This window comes from Ranitomeya imitator, chromosome 4 (genome assembly GCF_032444005.1).
Source record: "Ranitomeya imitator isolate aRanImi1 chromosome 4, aRanImi1.pri, whole genome shotgun sequence".
Lineage (NCBI taxonomy): Eukaryota > Metazoa > Chordata > Amphibia > Anura > Dendrobatidae > Ranitomeya > Ranitomeya imitator.
The window spans coordinates 447298490-447315086 of record NC_091285.1 but is presented as its reverse complement, the minus strand read 5'-3'; the positions used below and the strand labels follow the sequence as shown (position 1 = coordinate 447315086).

The window sequence follows — 16597 nt, the reverse complement described above, 5'->3', positions numbered from 1 at the left end:
AAGCTGCCAATCAGTTGATCACGATTATGCTTGACTACCTGGCAGCAGGTTTACTAACGCTGCTGATAAAACAGTAATGTTTTCATAACTATAATAAGCAGCTCAGTAGTGACACATTGCTAGAATCAGGGTCTCTATTCCTACATTATGATGCTCTCTAATTAGGTGGAAAAACCTAGACTTCAATGAATGTGATAATGTGCCTGTACTATTGGGAAGTTATACAAAGCTAACATACAGTTGTGTACGTGCCTACTCTTTCTTAAGCTTACCATTACGATCACAACTTGTTACCACTGGATAAAAAGTAACTATTTCTCTCTTCTGATCTAGAGTGACGTTGATGAGGCCCAGATCCAGCTAGCTGGTGGGGACGTTGAACTACCTAAGGAGTTGGCTAAAATGATTGAAGAAGATAATGAAGAAGAAGAAGGAAGATCATCGGTCATTGGACAACTGAGCAATATCCAGAATATTGATTTGGACTCAATTAAAGGGAAAGCCCAGTCAACGTTGGATGATCTGAAGCAGTCGGCAGAAAAATGTACTCTCATGTGACTTTATGCAAACCTATAAAAGATTTCAGTTTACTGATGGCCAACAAAGATCCTGAAGTCCCCAAACTAGTTACCAACAACAACAAAAATGTGTTGGGGAGGCATTACAATGTGTAATGCTTGCTCTCAACAAGCCCTTACAGTACATTTGAAAAGATTGATTCCTAAAACCATGAGGCAAGATAGTTCTTGATCATGTAGTAAAGAATGTATTTAAATTTATATACTGAACTTAATAGAAAAGTCTGCAATATAATACGTATTACCCAGCTGGCTGTAAAACAGGCAGACTCATATAAACCTTGACAACTGTAGCTAAGAATAATTCTTCTTTGTCTACGGAAGCCTCCATCAGTGTAGAGATGGGTTTACGACCACCCAACTTGGGGTACTTAGCTGATCAGCAAGCGTTTATTAGCCTGTTTAGACAAGCTGACTGCATGGACGCTCAGTAATAGATCGTTCTGTGCACATAGGCTGCCATTGTTCTCAATAGCACAGATCCTACTTACACAGGATGATGTGCTGCTGCGGACGATCATCTTTTAATAAAACCTAAAGATCATCTCACCCAACGAATGAGACTGTCCATCAGCTTTTTTACATTGCCCGGTTATTGGGAAAAAAGTGCTTCTGATAATCATACAATGTAATGGCAATTTCATACCATTTTTTTAAAATATAATTTCTAGCTTCAAGAGACTGGTCCTTAAAGGGGTATTCCCATCTCCAAGATCCTATCCCAATATGTTGTATGTGAAATAATATTAGCCAATACCTCCAATTAGAAAAGTAGTATAGTTCTCCTGATTCGCTACGTCACTTTCCCCATGGACAGGCATTGCAGTAGCTTAGGTATCCATGGTTACAACCACTAACGATTAACCTACTATTACTATATGAGTGGTTGTAGCTACTGCAATGACAATAATGCAATGGTTAATATTATTATTACATCTAGTACATATTGGGATAGGATCCTGGAGATGGGAATACCCCTTAAAGAATACAAAAACCTCTGCATCCAGAAAGTGGATACAAAATAATAGCTCTCATACCCATACTGCTGATGAAGAATATAATGTGTCCACCCTCCTGTAGGGAGGCAAGTTATTACACAGATATCTGACTTGTGTTGTGCTATGTTCATGTCACAGTTGTTCAGCAATAATACTAAACAGTTTATTGTAAAAGTTTGATTGTTCTTTTGTGATATAAAATGTAATGTTTTCTTTTCTGGTGCACCAAAAATATGCAGTATCTGAACAGATGGTTTTTGAAAGTATGTTCACAGGACATTTAGTAACCAAATTCTAATTTTCTAAAGTTTTTTTTTTTTTTTATAAATAGGGCATATAAGTATTTAAAACTAATATCTAGCTCCTGATGTACAAGGCAAAGAGTTGCTTTCTGTCAAACAGCGCCACTGTTGTCCATGGACTGGTATTGCATTTCACTGCACTGTGACGGACACCAGTGAAGCCCATTATCGAGATTGGGCAATCCATGTTTATTCAAAACCTCTCAGGGCAATAGGCATCACAGGACGATCCACTATTCATATAAGGCAGAGACAGACTGCCGTATTTCTCGTGCGATAATCCCGTCGCACTGCACGGACCGGCCGGCACCTCTCCTGCCCCGAGCATAACATGATGGATCACTGTGCAGCTGTCAAGCTCAGGTCAGGGGTTTTATGATGCGATTCTCACACGAGAAATACGGCAGTTTGTCTCTGCCCTTAAGCATGAATACACACAAACAAGAAGGGCATGTAACAACTAATACAGCAGTACTACAACGTGTTTCTTAAAGTGAAGGTGCCACAATTTTTAATTTTGTATTAATAATTATCTATTATTTTTTTTTTAAACAAAATTAAACGTACAACTTTAAAAGTTTTGTTTTTATTCATTTTTTCAGTCACTGGAGGCTTCCATTTCCATTTGGGGGCGTGTAACGACAGTTGCACACCTCAAATACGGCAGCCCCGGGTCTGTGGTCGCTGTCCGACTGCAAGTATTGAGGCTGCTCCTCCTGCCTGTAGCTGTGACCTGGGATCCTATTTTACTTCATTAAAAATAAATGATATAAAAAAAATTAAAACATTAATACTTTCCATTTTTCCAGTTGTGGAAAAACTTTTTTCATGGCACCTTCCCTTTAAGAGCACTAAAAGGGGTAGTCCAGGATGCATTTGGCCTTATGGGTTTTAGCTGTAGAAAATAAAGCAATATTCACCCCTGGCAAGTTCAGCGCTGCCTCCTTTGTTGAAAGGATGCACAGGAGACGTCAAAAGTACAGCACCCATGACTGCAGAAGCCAAGTCTGGGCTCTGTGGCTACATCCACATCACCAACGAACCTAGTGATTGGCTGCAGTGGTCACGTGTCCTGCAGCTGTGATGTTTGCACTGAAGCCTTTTCAACTACTGGACAACCCCTGCTTAATTAATTCAGGGCCGCATAAAAAATAAAAATAATGTATATTCATCCCCAACAGTTACGCCTCTAGAGCCATGCTGGCACTTCTCTTCCCGACAGGTGACACCACATCATTATGTCATGTAGGTATGTCTCATGTGGCTGCCTTAGCCAATCAGGGTGTGCGAATTGGCTGCGGCTCATAAATATTCCATCAGAGCCGATGTCCTTAGCGTGTAAGGGCAAAACAAAAACTCTTTATAACTGAAGTATAGAGATCTGGGATTATGCACCTTTACGTTGTCCAGATGACGCTCCCAAAATTTGTCACAGTGCTGTCTAATAGTGATGAGCGAGTGTGCGCGTTACTCGAGTTTTCCGAGCATGCTCAAGTCTCATCGAGTATTGCTGGTGCTCGGATGCGATGCTCAGATCCATGCCCTGCATGTTGCGAGACTTTAAGAAAGTTGCAGGGATTGCCTGCCATAAAAGGTCAAACTGTAGCCATGTTTTTCAGGTGTATTACAGCCACGAAACATGCGGGGCAGGGATCCGAGCATCAGCAATACTCGGTTGAGACTTGAGTATGCTCGGAAAACTCTAGTAACGAGCACACTCGCTCATCACTACTTTCTAACCTTTCAGATAAGTAGGATAAGACAAAGAGAACCCAGCTAGTCCAAGAACTGTTCATGCTGTACTACTAATGAAGGGGTTCTAAAGCCCACCATATATATTAAACCCACTCAAATTTTGGCAGGACTGGCTGACCATCTAATTTGCATGGAGGCCTCACGACTAGACCCTGACAGATGAAATGGGGGAGGTAAGGCTCGACAATTTCAACTTAAACGTCCTATCCTTTTTGTGCTCCCTGGAGAAAACCTGCCCGTAGAAGAGTCTGGCAGAGACTCCAATCTCCCCAATGAAAAACAAAACAAAAAAAAAACAAAAAACAATACACTCAGCCGACAGCTATCTGGGCACCTTAAGGACCTTTTTTTTTTTTTTTAACAAGGTTGTCCAAAGCTCACATCACCCATTGGAAAATGAATATCTGGTTGTACCAACTTTTGTAGTTGCAATCACTTTTCTATAATTTTGTGTCAATCTCTCACATAAAGAAATAGTTGGATGGTAGGTTTTAGTGCCCAAACTTTTCATTTCAGTTCCTGTTTTAATGGGGTTGTTTCAGACTAGAAAAGGGTCAGTTTTTCCCAGAAACAGTGCCACACTTGTCCAATGGTTGTGGCTGATACAGCAGATGAATGAGAACCTGGCTGAGAATAGCAAAAAAACAGAAGTAGACTTGTTGTGTATCAATGTCTTCTGACATAGATTGGATATGAACAGGCGACTGGTAATTTCAATATTGGTACATTGCTTAAAGCTTCCCCACATCACAAAAACAGGTTTCGTTGTTGGTAAGAAGGTTCTTAGTGTGAAATACCTTATCTGCCTATACCATACTTTTGCCTTTTCTGATCCTTCAGAGAAAGGAGTTTTTCTGCAACTATGTATAATTGTGATTTTCACCTTTCACCCTCCTATTAATCACCTGCTTTCCACTTTCTCCTTATCAAATTCTGAACACAGATCTCAGCCGAGGGTATAGGATAAGATGGGCAAAAAAAGAAATGGAGCAGCTTGCCACTCACATGAATGTAGGACGAATCTGCTGATTTCGGTGGGCCTAGACGACCATCTAATGTGTATAGTTGGGGAGTGGTGTGTCCTAACATTTCCCTACAATGACGGGAAACAATGACTGGTGAAACAAGGATTAAGCTGTTGGATTTCAAATGTCTGATTATTTTGTTGTGAGCACCATAAGATTTTCAGTAGAGGTTTTCGACCAGTTGTGGTCACAAATACATTGTACACATCCACGTGGTCTCCAGCTTTTTCAATAAGACAGCACACAATCCCATTGTTTTCATTTACCCAAACACATATCCATTTCAATAATGATTTACGACACGAAGCATGCCCTATTCTCATCCAATCTGCGGTCAGCCACTAACCATGGTTGAAAAACAGAAGCAATTTGTTTTTACTTAAGTAATCCATCCATGTTTCAGCGGCTCTAAGTCTGCTCACCTCGACATGCTTAACATGTCACTCTCCGCAAGGAGAAACGATACTTCTTGGATCCTTTTTTAACCAAACCTTTGTTATAAGTCAATAGATAAAGATCATATGCAAATTGCCTCTTCAGAAAATAAGAGGACTTGAACTCTATAGCGCCACCTGTTGGAAGTAGAGATCCTACAAGTCACAATCAACCCTTTAACAAGTCGTGCAATATGACTTAGGATAAAAACCAAATCAGTATCTCAATTCGCAGACACGGTGTTTCGGGCTGTTGGCCCTCGTCAGTGCGAAGCATGAGAACTAATTTGGCTAGGTGAGAGGCTCAGACACTCTACATCCATTAGGTTTTAAAAGCCTATGAAGGAGGAAAAAAAAACAAATGCAAAACGGATAACACATGAAATAAGTAAAATGGTCTGTTTTACACAAATGGAAACACAAGTGTAAACGTAGCCTAAGGATGTACATGGTGTGGTCAAGATGAAAGCACTGTCATCTGAGCGAGAGTTAATGTGAGCGCTATCTAAAGTATATGACCAGCTGCAATCATCTGTACCTACAATTAGTGAAGTTAAAAAGAAAAGATGGCTTACAACCTTACCAGACCAACTTTTTGAGCACTGTTATGGCCTTATTACACATGCATCAATGAAGCCTTGCTTTTTCCCATGGGTGATATAGGTGTTGGATGACTCTTCCTCTGAAGTACAGTGATAATATAATAAGAATGCTACGTCTCCTTCACCATACTGTCCAGGACTCACATTCCATTTTATTTCTAGATGTGAAAAAAAATTCTATGTGACAAAATATAGAAAATCTGGAAATGAATAAATACATATTCAAAGTATTATGTGCAAAAAAAAACTGCAATACACATGCATTGAAAAAGTAAAATGGTCATGCCCTGGGATACACATCACTAGGTTATAGGACATGTTTGCACCCTTCCAATAATGGAACAATAGCACTGCAAATCTAAAATAACCCATGGGGGAAGTATCTGTGGCCGAGGACGCCTCACTCCGCCATGTCTCAGCACTGTGTAGTGGTTTGGAGAGTTTTGTTTAGATCTGTGAGTCTTTGTAACAGTGATTTCTACATTTCTAACAACTTGATATTAAAAGAAACCTTTGGAAAGTTTGGTGTGGAGGTGTTTTTGTTGGCTTACAGTGGATCGAATTCACTCACATTAGTAAATAGTATTTTATTGGATAGTTTTCCATTCTTGTCATCCATCCATCTGCTTTCCAATGTGTCTTGGAATAAACAACCTCATATGGCAAAGAAATAGCCGCAATTGTCCAGAGGGGATAGGTACACTCACTGACATGTCATAGGTGCACTGATAAATTAAGCCGCCTTATTTTCCTAATTGACAAATCCAAAAATTGAGTGTTTATGTCATACACAGACAACCATTGGAGTGGAAAGAACCATCACAATTCTGCATAAAAGATTCTTCTCCATTATAGGAGAGGTCAAATGTTAACATCAGGGCAGAGGAGATGGAAGAAAAAAAAAAAAAAAAGAAAAATAAATTACCCGTTATTACTATTGGTAAACAGTAAATAACAAATATATTTTATGTTCTATCAATCTAAGGCATCTGCTTATTAATAAAAAAAACAAGAGAGTGAAATTTACTAAAGTAAATTTGTTATTGGCCATTTATGAAGGTGTCAGAGTAAAGACCTTGGCTCACGGACTTCGCAGCCCTAGCTGACATACCCTCATTCTTATATAGCTTGTGTAGGGTCTAAGCTGAAGGGTGTTACGCAGGTTTGTTACACTCGTCATGCTAATCCTTAGATTATTTTATTGCTGACAGTCGTGTTCCCTACAACAGCTGTTACTGTATGGATAACGGGCCTGTGCACAGAATGTACTGTACTCACAAATGAGGACAGGATGATGAAATAACAACATGTACGATCAGCTGAGCTATAAACCAGTGTCCGGATTGTGACCCATTTCTGCCCCAGTCTGTAAGTGTAAGCTGTGGACGTAAGGGAAAACAAATAGACCAGAGATTGGAAAATAATTTAATTTACACATACAGTAGTATCACTAAAACAAATAACCATTTATTGAGAATTGCATGCAGGCTAGTGTCCCACAAAAGCTGTTCCACTCAGCATGTCCACATGGACTTTTCCTCTCTGAACCCTGTTCACACAGGTAATATACAGATGATCAGGTTTTTAAATACATCAGGTAGGGATTGCATACATCAGTTAGGACTGCTCTGATATGGGTATACCTTGACGTTTGGTGGAGCAGCTTAGTATACATTTTTTGCAAAAAACGTATCAACAAAATACCCTGTTTTTTACATCTTTTTACTAGCACTTGTGGATTACTGTGATTTTTTTAAACTGAGTGTTTTTGGTTCTACTATGCTCTTTTGTGTCTTCAAGTTTCTTGGTGGTGTGTGAACATTTTCCTACAGACTTGTTCACTGTGCGGAGTAGCCCATGTGTTCCTGTTTCCATAGTGTCCCACGTTGCGGCTACTGCAGAGAACATGCTGAAAAAGAGAGAAGACGGCATCAGTTATCCTGAGCTCAGCGCCTCAATGGCAGCATTATCCTATAGTTTACACTCCATTATAGTACGTATTGTTTACTTAAGAAAGAAAAAAGTGGGAAAGTATAAAGTTTCTAGACTCACAGCCCCGCACAGACTCCGATAACATCTCCTGACCGAGAGATTCAGACTTCCAATTGGAGGTTTTCATCTGCAGATAACCCATAAAAGAGATCACCTGATTTTGAGATCCTAAGAATCCTCTTACATGTGAACTGATGTGTAGGGGGTTTTATACTCTACTTACCTGTTCCTTTAAAAACTCAGCTCGCTTCATTAGTGTCTGAATCTGTCGGATAAGCACATCGTTAGGAACTCATAGAGGAGGTCGGCCAGACGAGATCACAACACCAACGAGGCCAAGCGGACAGGCCATAGTCTTACTATGTGGGATCACTGACAGATGAGTTTATGGCTAACACATACACATTTGCAATGTAAGCCAGCATGTTGCCACACTTGAGGAAATGCACATACAGTGTATAGAAATATCACACAATTTAATGTTGGGTACCAATATGCTGGAAACACATACCCACCTAACATTTCTCCCTCTAGATTGCTACAGTCCCACTTACTTCAGCATGTAGAAGCTCCCGTCTTCTTCCAGCCGATTCAGCTACAACAGACCAAAATAAAAACAACTTGTATCATAAAGGGGAGGTATCTCCAGGTTTCACAATATAATTGGCATACATTACTAGATAGATTTCTTAAACCTGATTTACGGCATTAAGTTGAAAATCCGTGTCAGAATGGTTGTATCAGAATGTTTGTGTTTTTTTATTTTTTTTTGCTCATTGCACTTCTCCCAAAAGATGCAAAGAAAAAAAAAATCAAAATGTCAGATGTACCCCGAAACTGTATCAATAAAATCTACAGCCCTGGGCAGAAAAAATATGCCGTCACATAGCTCTGAAAAGATGGGGTCTCTTTTTTTTTTTAAAAACTGGTAGATTATAAATGAAATTAAAAAAATTCTTCTAAATTTGATATCGCCGCAATTGTACTGAACTTGAAAAATCATATTTCCAGGTCATTTTTACAGCATAAGGAATTGTACGAAAACAAAAAACCTCCCAAAATACAATGTCGAACTGCAGTTTATCATGATTTCACTGGAATTTATTTTTTTTCTCAATTTTCAATACATTGTATGTTAAAGTGAATCGTCACATTCAAAATTACAACATCTCCTGCTAAAAACAGTTGAACGGAAAAGAAAGAAAAAGTTACGGTATGTCTCGTATAGAAAAGTGGTGGAAAGAAATGAAAGAGCAAAAAGAAGAAAAAGAAAACACATTACCAAGGATTGTACAGCAATTGTTACATGGATTTTCAACGTAAGTACACCAGTCTCAGAAGGTCCAAGAGTTCCTTGATGACAGTTTACAACAATGAAAACATTTGTACTTTAGCATATTTACAGTTGAAAATCTGTACAGTTATTTGCGTCTTTTATAAAGAGAGACAACTGAAGAGATTTATTCTGGAAAAAATAATATATACATATTTATTATTATTATTCATTCACATGAACACCACAGTGTTGGAGAGTCTACCAAAGAACTGAATAAGTACTAGAAAACATGCTGCTGTTTTTTTTACAGGTCCTGGGAGTGGCCTCCATTTAGGATTGCTTGAAAACATGAGATTTTAGACCATAGACTGGTTTCCAGTTCAGAAAAAAAAAAAAAAAAAAGAATTTTGGGGACGTGGACTAATAATGGAACTGGCACCATATCTATACCATAAATCTAAAGGCAAATGCATTTTGTGCTGGGCGTGTGAATAAGGTTTTTCTGATTAGAAGCCTAAAGAGCCATTGGGTACGGTTATATTTTATTGCATTCCCAAAAATCTTTTAAAGAGCATGAATCAATGTAGTAATATACACAAATCTGGTATAAATCTATGAAAAACATGCTGGCATATGGAAAGAAAATTGTAACGTGTTCCATGTGTTGTGTTATACATTGTAGAAATGTAATAGAGTTCCTATGTGGTGCAAACAGGATTTAGGACCCTTTTATCAGACAAAAGGCATAGAAATGTTAGAGATTATTATATGGAGCAAAGTAAAGTCTGTGTGCCATTAGCTCTAATATGGGACCCATAAGTCAGATTTGGATGACTGCGAATATAGGCAGGCTATTCTTCATCATTTCCCTGATCCAACCACGCAGTCCTGTAAATCGCAGTAAAGTCTGATATGAGGCTATTGCTGGACTACAATAAACAAATCCGCAGACAACTGGCATCACAAATGGAATTCTGTGCGAACTTCACATTGCTTGCAATGTGAATTTAAGTGTAACTGAATAAATATCACTGCAGCACATTACAATTACTCCAGAGGTGGTCCTCACCAGACACATTTTCTTTAATAATCAATCCACCATAATAATCAGCTGATTGCTAGGGTCTGGCTCCCAAGATCCCAGGCAAGCACAGGATTTGCCAGCGAAAGTCTTTGCAGGGAAAATGTGGTATTATATCCAAGTCGGCCATACTAGACCTTTAGTTTACAGAGAGGACAACCTCTATGATATTTTATAAATAAATAACTCCATAAATCAACGTGACACAAAAATTGGATACCATTTGCTCCATCTGTAAGACCCTTATGGGATACATGGGGTATCTAGATAGAGGTAGCACCTCTGGTGGAGTGCTTGCCGTGTCCTTTCTGGACAGCTCTTCCATCTTTGGTCCTCATCTGATGCTCAACTCTCACATGTACCTCCAAGTAGCTGCTAGCATGCGGCAGCGGTACACCCTGGAACACCGCCTCGGCAGGCGGGCCAAACCAGGTGAGGGTAGCTGTTGGGTTTCTTTGAGACCTGCGGTGATTTTCAAGGGTTTGCCTACCCTTGCATGTGAAGCCTGGATATGGCAGACTGTGCGGAAGAAACCAAGATTCAATGGCAGACAAGCGATTTCCAGCACAGCATTGTGGAGCACTGAGAGGGCGCAGCGAGGCACATATAGGACACTGCTGGCCATCCACTGCACCCTGACCTATCTCCAGTAGTCTCATCTAGTTCTTGCCACTGGGGCTCGATAGGTACGGGCAAGAGAGTGAGGTTGACGACTGCGCAACTCTCCCTCACGTATCTAAAGTCCTGTGGCGATGGGAGAGTGGCAAAACAGCAGGTATGGAGTCATATGGGTGCTCCCCACTGGACCGAAGCAGTAGTGGAATTAGGCAGCCTCCTGGGTGTCTGAGCAATCCTGTTCAGGATCACTCTGCTCACCTCAATCGAGGACGGGGCTAGAAAAGTGCCTCAAACATAGTCTGCTTCATTTCACCCGGCCAGCCTACCGCAGCTGGCGGGTTTCCCATACATCGGTCGACACACAATAAATGGTACTCAACCATGGCACATGGAATGTTAGAACTCTGCTGGATAATACCAAGGCAGACAGACCAGAGAGAAGAACGGCATTGGTTGCTCAGGAGCTAGCTCGTTACAAGGCTGATATACCAGCTTTCAGCAAAACAGGCCTGGCACACAAGGGTCAATTGACAGAGCATAGTGGTGGATATACATTCTTCTGGAGTGGGTTTTGCTATCAAAACTCATCTTGTTCGTAAACTTACCAGGCTTCCGGAGGGCATCAACAACCGTCTGATGACATTTCAGCTCCCACTTACAAACAAGAAACACGCGACTAATCAGTGCCTATGCTCCCACGATGACTAATCCGGATGACATTAAAGATAAGTTCTACGATGAACTTGACACACTTATTTCAGCAGTCCCACAGGCAGACAAGCTCATTATACTTGGAGACTTTAATGCCAGAGTGGGAACAGACCATCAAAACTGCAAGTGGCAAGTGTAACAGTAATGGCCTGCTGCTCCTCAAGATGTGTGCCACACATGACCTTGTCATCACCAACACTTTATTCCTCTTACCCACAAGCAAGAAGACATCATGGATGCACCCACGCTCGAGGCATTGGCATCTCATTGATTACATCATTGCCAGGAAAAGGGATGAGATGGACTTTAGAGTGACGAGAGCCATGTGCGGTGCAGACTGCTGTACTGACCATCGCCTCATTGTGTCTAAGTGCAGGCTCTGCATCCTGCCTGCGAGGAGACTGCAAGGGCAGAAAACGACAAAGAGGCTGAATATCTATAAGCTGCAAAATAAAAGAATTGCAAGGGAATTTGCCAATGACCTTGATGGCAGACTGTTATGTATACTGCAGGCAGAGGAGATCGGCGTTGAGGAACAGTGGACAATTCTGAGAGATGCTGTTTATAATACTGCTCTGGAGCATCTCGGATCAGCAGCCAGAAATAATCAAGACTGGTTCGATGAAAACAACAAGGAAATAAAGACACTCCTAGAAAAGAAACATCAGCAGTACAAGGTGTACCAAAATGACCCCTCGTTGTTAGCTAACAGCATAAAAAGAAAGGTACAAATCAAGCTACGCGAGATGCAGGATATCTGGTTTAGCAAGAAGGCCGACGAAATTCAGGGCTATGCAGATACCCATGACCAGAAGAGCTTCTACGATGCGCTCAAAGCTGTATATGGGCCTCAGTCATCACGCTCTTCATCTCTGCTTAATGCAGATGGAACTAAGCTGCTGACAGAAAAGAAACACATTTTGGAATGGTGGGCTGAGCACTTTAAGAATATTCTTAATCGCCCTCTCAATATCAATGATGAGGCTATTGCTCGCCTGCCCCAGGTAGAAATCAACAAGGAGCTTGATGTTCTTCCAAGTGGAGATGAAGTCAGGAAAGCAGTAACACAACTTTCTTGTGGAAAAGCACCCGGAATTGATGCTATACCTGCTGAGGTATTTAAAGCTGGCGGCCCTGTTCTGATGCAAACGGTGACCAAACTATTCCAATATATGTGGACAAAGGAACAGGTTCCACAACAGATGAAAGATACCAGCATAATTCACATATACAAGAGGAAAGGTAATCGCCAATCTTGTGACAACCATCGAGGCATCTCCCTTCTGTCCCCTGCAGGCAAGATATTGACTCGTCTCTTGCTCAACCGCCTTTTATATCACCTTGAGCAAGGACTATTACCCGAAAGCCAGTGTGGTTTCCGTGCTAAACGTGGAACAGTAGATATGGTCTTTTCAGCACGTCAACTTCAGGAAAAATGCCAGGAGCAACACCGTGACCTTTATGTAACTTTTGTTGATTTGACTAAGGCTTTCGACACAGTCAGTAGAGACGGCCTGTGGAAGATCATGGCAAAATTCGGCTGCCCGAGCAAGTTCATCTCAGTCGTCCGGCAGTTCCATGATGGCATGATGGTGAAGGTTCTGAACGATGGAGACGAATCTGAGGCTTTCCCAGTAACAAACGGCGTAAAACAAGGCTGTGTGCTTGCTCCAACCCTGTTCAGTATGCTGTTCTCTGCAATGTTAAGTGACGCCTTTAACAACTGTGAAGATGGAATCCAGGTTAGGTACAGGACTGATGGCAAGCTATTCAACCCAAAACGCCTGAAGGCGGTTACAAAAGTGCATGAGACTTTTATCCGTGAATTATTATTTGCTGATGGACTGTGCACTTAACGCTAGCACGGAACAGCAGATGCAGCATGAAATGGATTGTTTTTCGCAAGCTTGCGACAGTTTTGGTCTCGAGATCAACATTAGAAAAACCGAAGTCATGTATCAACCGGTTCCAGGAAAACTGTACAAGATGCCACGTATCACAGTGAAAACCTCAAAGCAGTCGATAACTTCACCTACTTAGGCAGCACACTTTCCCATGAAGTAACCATAGACGCTGAGGTTAATAACAGAATCGCCAAAGCCAGTGCCGCCTTCGGGAGACTGCGTAAGAACGTCTGGGAACGAAGGGGACTCAGCCTTACCACCAAGCTGAAGGTCTACTGTGCAGTGGTCCTCACCACACTTCTCTATGTTAGCGAGACCTGGACAGTCTACAGCCGGCATGCTAAACAGCTTAATCATTTCCACATGAGTTGCCTCCGCAGACTCCTCCACATCAGGTGGCAAGACAATGTCCCGGACACGGCAATCCTGGAACAAGCTGGGCTCTGCAGCGTTTACACTCTCCTGCTGAAAGTCCAAGCCAGGTGGACTGGACACGTGGTTAGAATGCCTGACAGACGACTACCGAAACAACTGCTGTACGGAGAACTGTGCAAAGGAAAGCAAGCAGTTGGGGGGTAGAAGAAGCGCTATAAAGACTGCCTTAAGGTGTCTCTCAAAAACCTGTAAGTCAACACCAATGAATGGGAAGAGCTTGCCCTGGATCTTCCAGGTTGGCGGGACAGGATCACGTGCAGCTGAAGATAGGAAAATCTCTGACGCAAAAAGAAAGCGCGCTGTACGCAAGGCACAAGTAGAATCTGGTGTATTGACCACATCGGCTTCCTTATGTCAAGTATGTGGGCGAACCTTCAGGGCCCGGATTGGACTCATCAGCCACCTCCGGACCCATAACTACTAATTCTCTTCTAACCCTGAAGTCATGGTCATCTTCGAAAATGAAGGACGAACATCATCACAAGACCCTTATAACTAAAGGCCCCTATACACATTACATGGCTGTCGGCCGAACTATGCTTCAGCCGATTGTTCACCGCCAGCCATTACGGCTGTCACTACCATACAGTGGAGCACTAGGCCAACTGCTCCCATTATGTCTATGAGAAAACCAATGACTGACATCTCTGCCGGCAGCTTACAGTAGTGTTCAAAATAATAGCAGTGTGTTCAAAAACATGAGTTAATCACAAAATCTTTATACTAGTTTTTATTTCCAGCATTGGGAACATTGCACACTGTTTTCCAATTCAAAACATCAAGAGAAATGTAGATAATTTTAACTACTTTACAGAAAATAAAAACTCAACAACGGGCTGTTCTAAAAAAATAACAGTGTCTGCTTTTGTCTTTACAAACTCACAATATGTACCATTTTTATGACCATTTTGCATTCCTGTGAATCACTAACCTAATATTTAGTTGTATACCCACAGTTTACTAGATCTGCTTGACATCTATGTTGCATAAGGTCAATCAACTTCTGGCACCCGTCACCTGTTATTCCTGCACAGGATGCTTGGACTACATTCCACAATTTTTTGGCATTTGTTGGCTTTGCCTCACAAACGGCATTTTTAACGTCACCCCACAAGTGTTCTATCGGATTAAGGTCTGGGGATTGGGCTGGCCACTCATAACCTCAATTTTGTTGAACTGGCAGCAAAATTTTTCTTGTTAACTGGTGTGTTTAGTGTCATTGTCTATTTGAATCACCCATTTCAAGGGCATATACTCTTCAGCGTAAGGCAACATGACCTCTCCAGATATCTGTCTATGACACCTGGTATGCGGTAAATAGGTCTGGCACCATAGTAAGAGAAACATGCCCATATCACGATTCTTCACTGTCTTCAGAGTGTACTGTGGCTTGAATGCAGAGTTTGGGGGTCGTCTGAGGAACTGTCTGTGGTCCTTGAACCCAAAAATAGGGATTTTTGTGTGTACTCACCGTAAAATCCTTTTCTCCGAGCCACTCATTGGGGGACACAGGACCATGGGTTATGCTGCTGTCACTAGGAGGCTGACACTAAGCTGAGACAAAAAAAGGTTAGCTCCTCCCCTGCAGTATACACCCTCATGCTGGCTTCCAGAGACCCAGTTCAGTGCAAAAGCAGTAGGATAATAACAACCATATATCAAATAACATTAGAGTATAACATGTCAAACAATCAGTCAAAGACTAAAAAAGGTAACGAGCCGTAAGGCTACCAGGGTGGGTGCTGTGTCCCCCAATGAGTGGCTCGGAGAAAAGGATTTTACGGTGAGTACACACAAAAATCCCTATTTCTCCTTCGCCTCATTGGGGGACACAGGACCATGGGACGTCCCAAAGCAGTCCCTGGGTGGGAAACAATACAACCAAATAACTCCGTGTACCATCTGACTACAAATGCGCAACGGCCGCTTGCAGAATACGCCTGCCAAGGGCCGCGTCCGCAGAGGAGTGAATGTGAACATTGTAATGCTTTGTGAAAGTATGCAGGCTGGACCACGTTGCGGCCTTGCAAACCTGCTCCGCTGTTGCCTGGTGCCGGATGGCCCAGGAAGCACCCATCGACCGAGTGGAGTGAGCTCTAATCCCCGCCGGGATAGGACTGCCCCTGACCCGATAGGATTCCTGGATAGCAGATCGGATCCATCTGGCTATCGTGGATTTAGACGCAGCCAAACCCTTTCTGTGACCCTCCGGGAGCACGAAAAGGGCGTCCGATTTTCTGAAATGAGCCGTTCTGGAAATGTACCTCCTGAGGGCCCGTACCACGTCCAGAGTATGGAGAGCCTTCTCGACCCTATGTTTGGGCTGCGGGCAAAAGGAGGGAAGAATGATGTCCTCATTAAGGTGGAAAGATGAGACCACCTTCGGAAGAAACGCCGGAGAAGGGCGTAGAACTACCTTGTCCTGATGAAAGGCAAGGAAAGGAGCCGGCAGGATAAAGCGGCGAGCTTTGAAACCCTTCTGATGGACGTCACCGCTACCAGGAAGGCAACCTTCCAAGAGAGGACAGAGAGCGGAACGTCTTGAAGGGGTTCAAACGGAGGTTCCTGAAGAACCCCCAGGACCAAGTTGAGATCCCAGGTCTCTAGCGGCATCCTGTAGGGAGGAACCACATGGGAGACTCCCTGGATGAAAGTCTTGACCTGAAGGTTGGTGGCGATCCTGGTTCGGGGGAGATCGGACCTTAGAAGAATCCGTCGCCCCCTTCGTCCGGAATAGATTAACCCCTTTCTGACATCGGACGTACTATCCCGTCCATGTGGGGTGGGCCCCTATGACCATGGACGGGATAGTACGTCCAGCGCGATCGGCGGCGCTCACGGGGGGAGCGCCGCCGATCGCGGCCGGGTGTCAGCTGCCTATCGCAG

The 16597-nt window shown here is 42.5% G+C and overlaps 2 protein-coding genes across 2 annotated transcripts in view; one reads left to right on the top strand and one right to left on the bottom strand.

Moving 5' to 3' along the window:
- CPLX3 (complexin 3) overlaps positions 1-654 on the top strand; it is a 52757-nt gene extending 52103 nt beyond the window's left edge. Inside the window, exon 3 of the mRNA XM_069765706.1 lies at positions 334-654. Coding sequence (XP_069621807.1) covers positions 334-558 — 225 coding nt within the window. The 3' untranslated portion in view covers positions 559-654. The remainder of the gene's footprint in view (positions 1-333) is intronic.
- Positions 655-7101: 6447 nt separating this feature from the next.
- The window catches only part of ULK3 (unc-51 like kinase 3), a 53395-nt gene continuing 43899 nt past the window's right edge, over positions 7102-16597 (bottom strand). Inside the window, exons 13-16 of the mRNA XM_069765705.1 lie at positions 8241-8281; positions 7910-7951; positions 7747-7813; positions 7102-7603 (exon numbers count right to left, since the gene is read on the bottom strand). Of these exons, the coding sequence (XP_069621806.1) occupies positions 7587-7603; positions 7747-7813; positions 7910-7951; positions 8241-8281 (167 nt within the window). The 3' untranslated portion in view covers positions 7102-7586. The remainder of the gene's footprint in view (positions 7604-7746; positions 7814-7909; positions 7952-8240; positions 8282-16597) is intronic.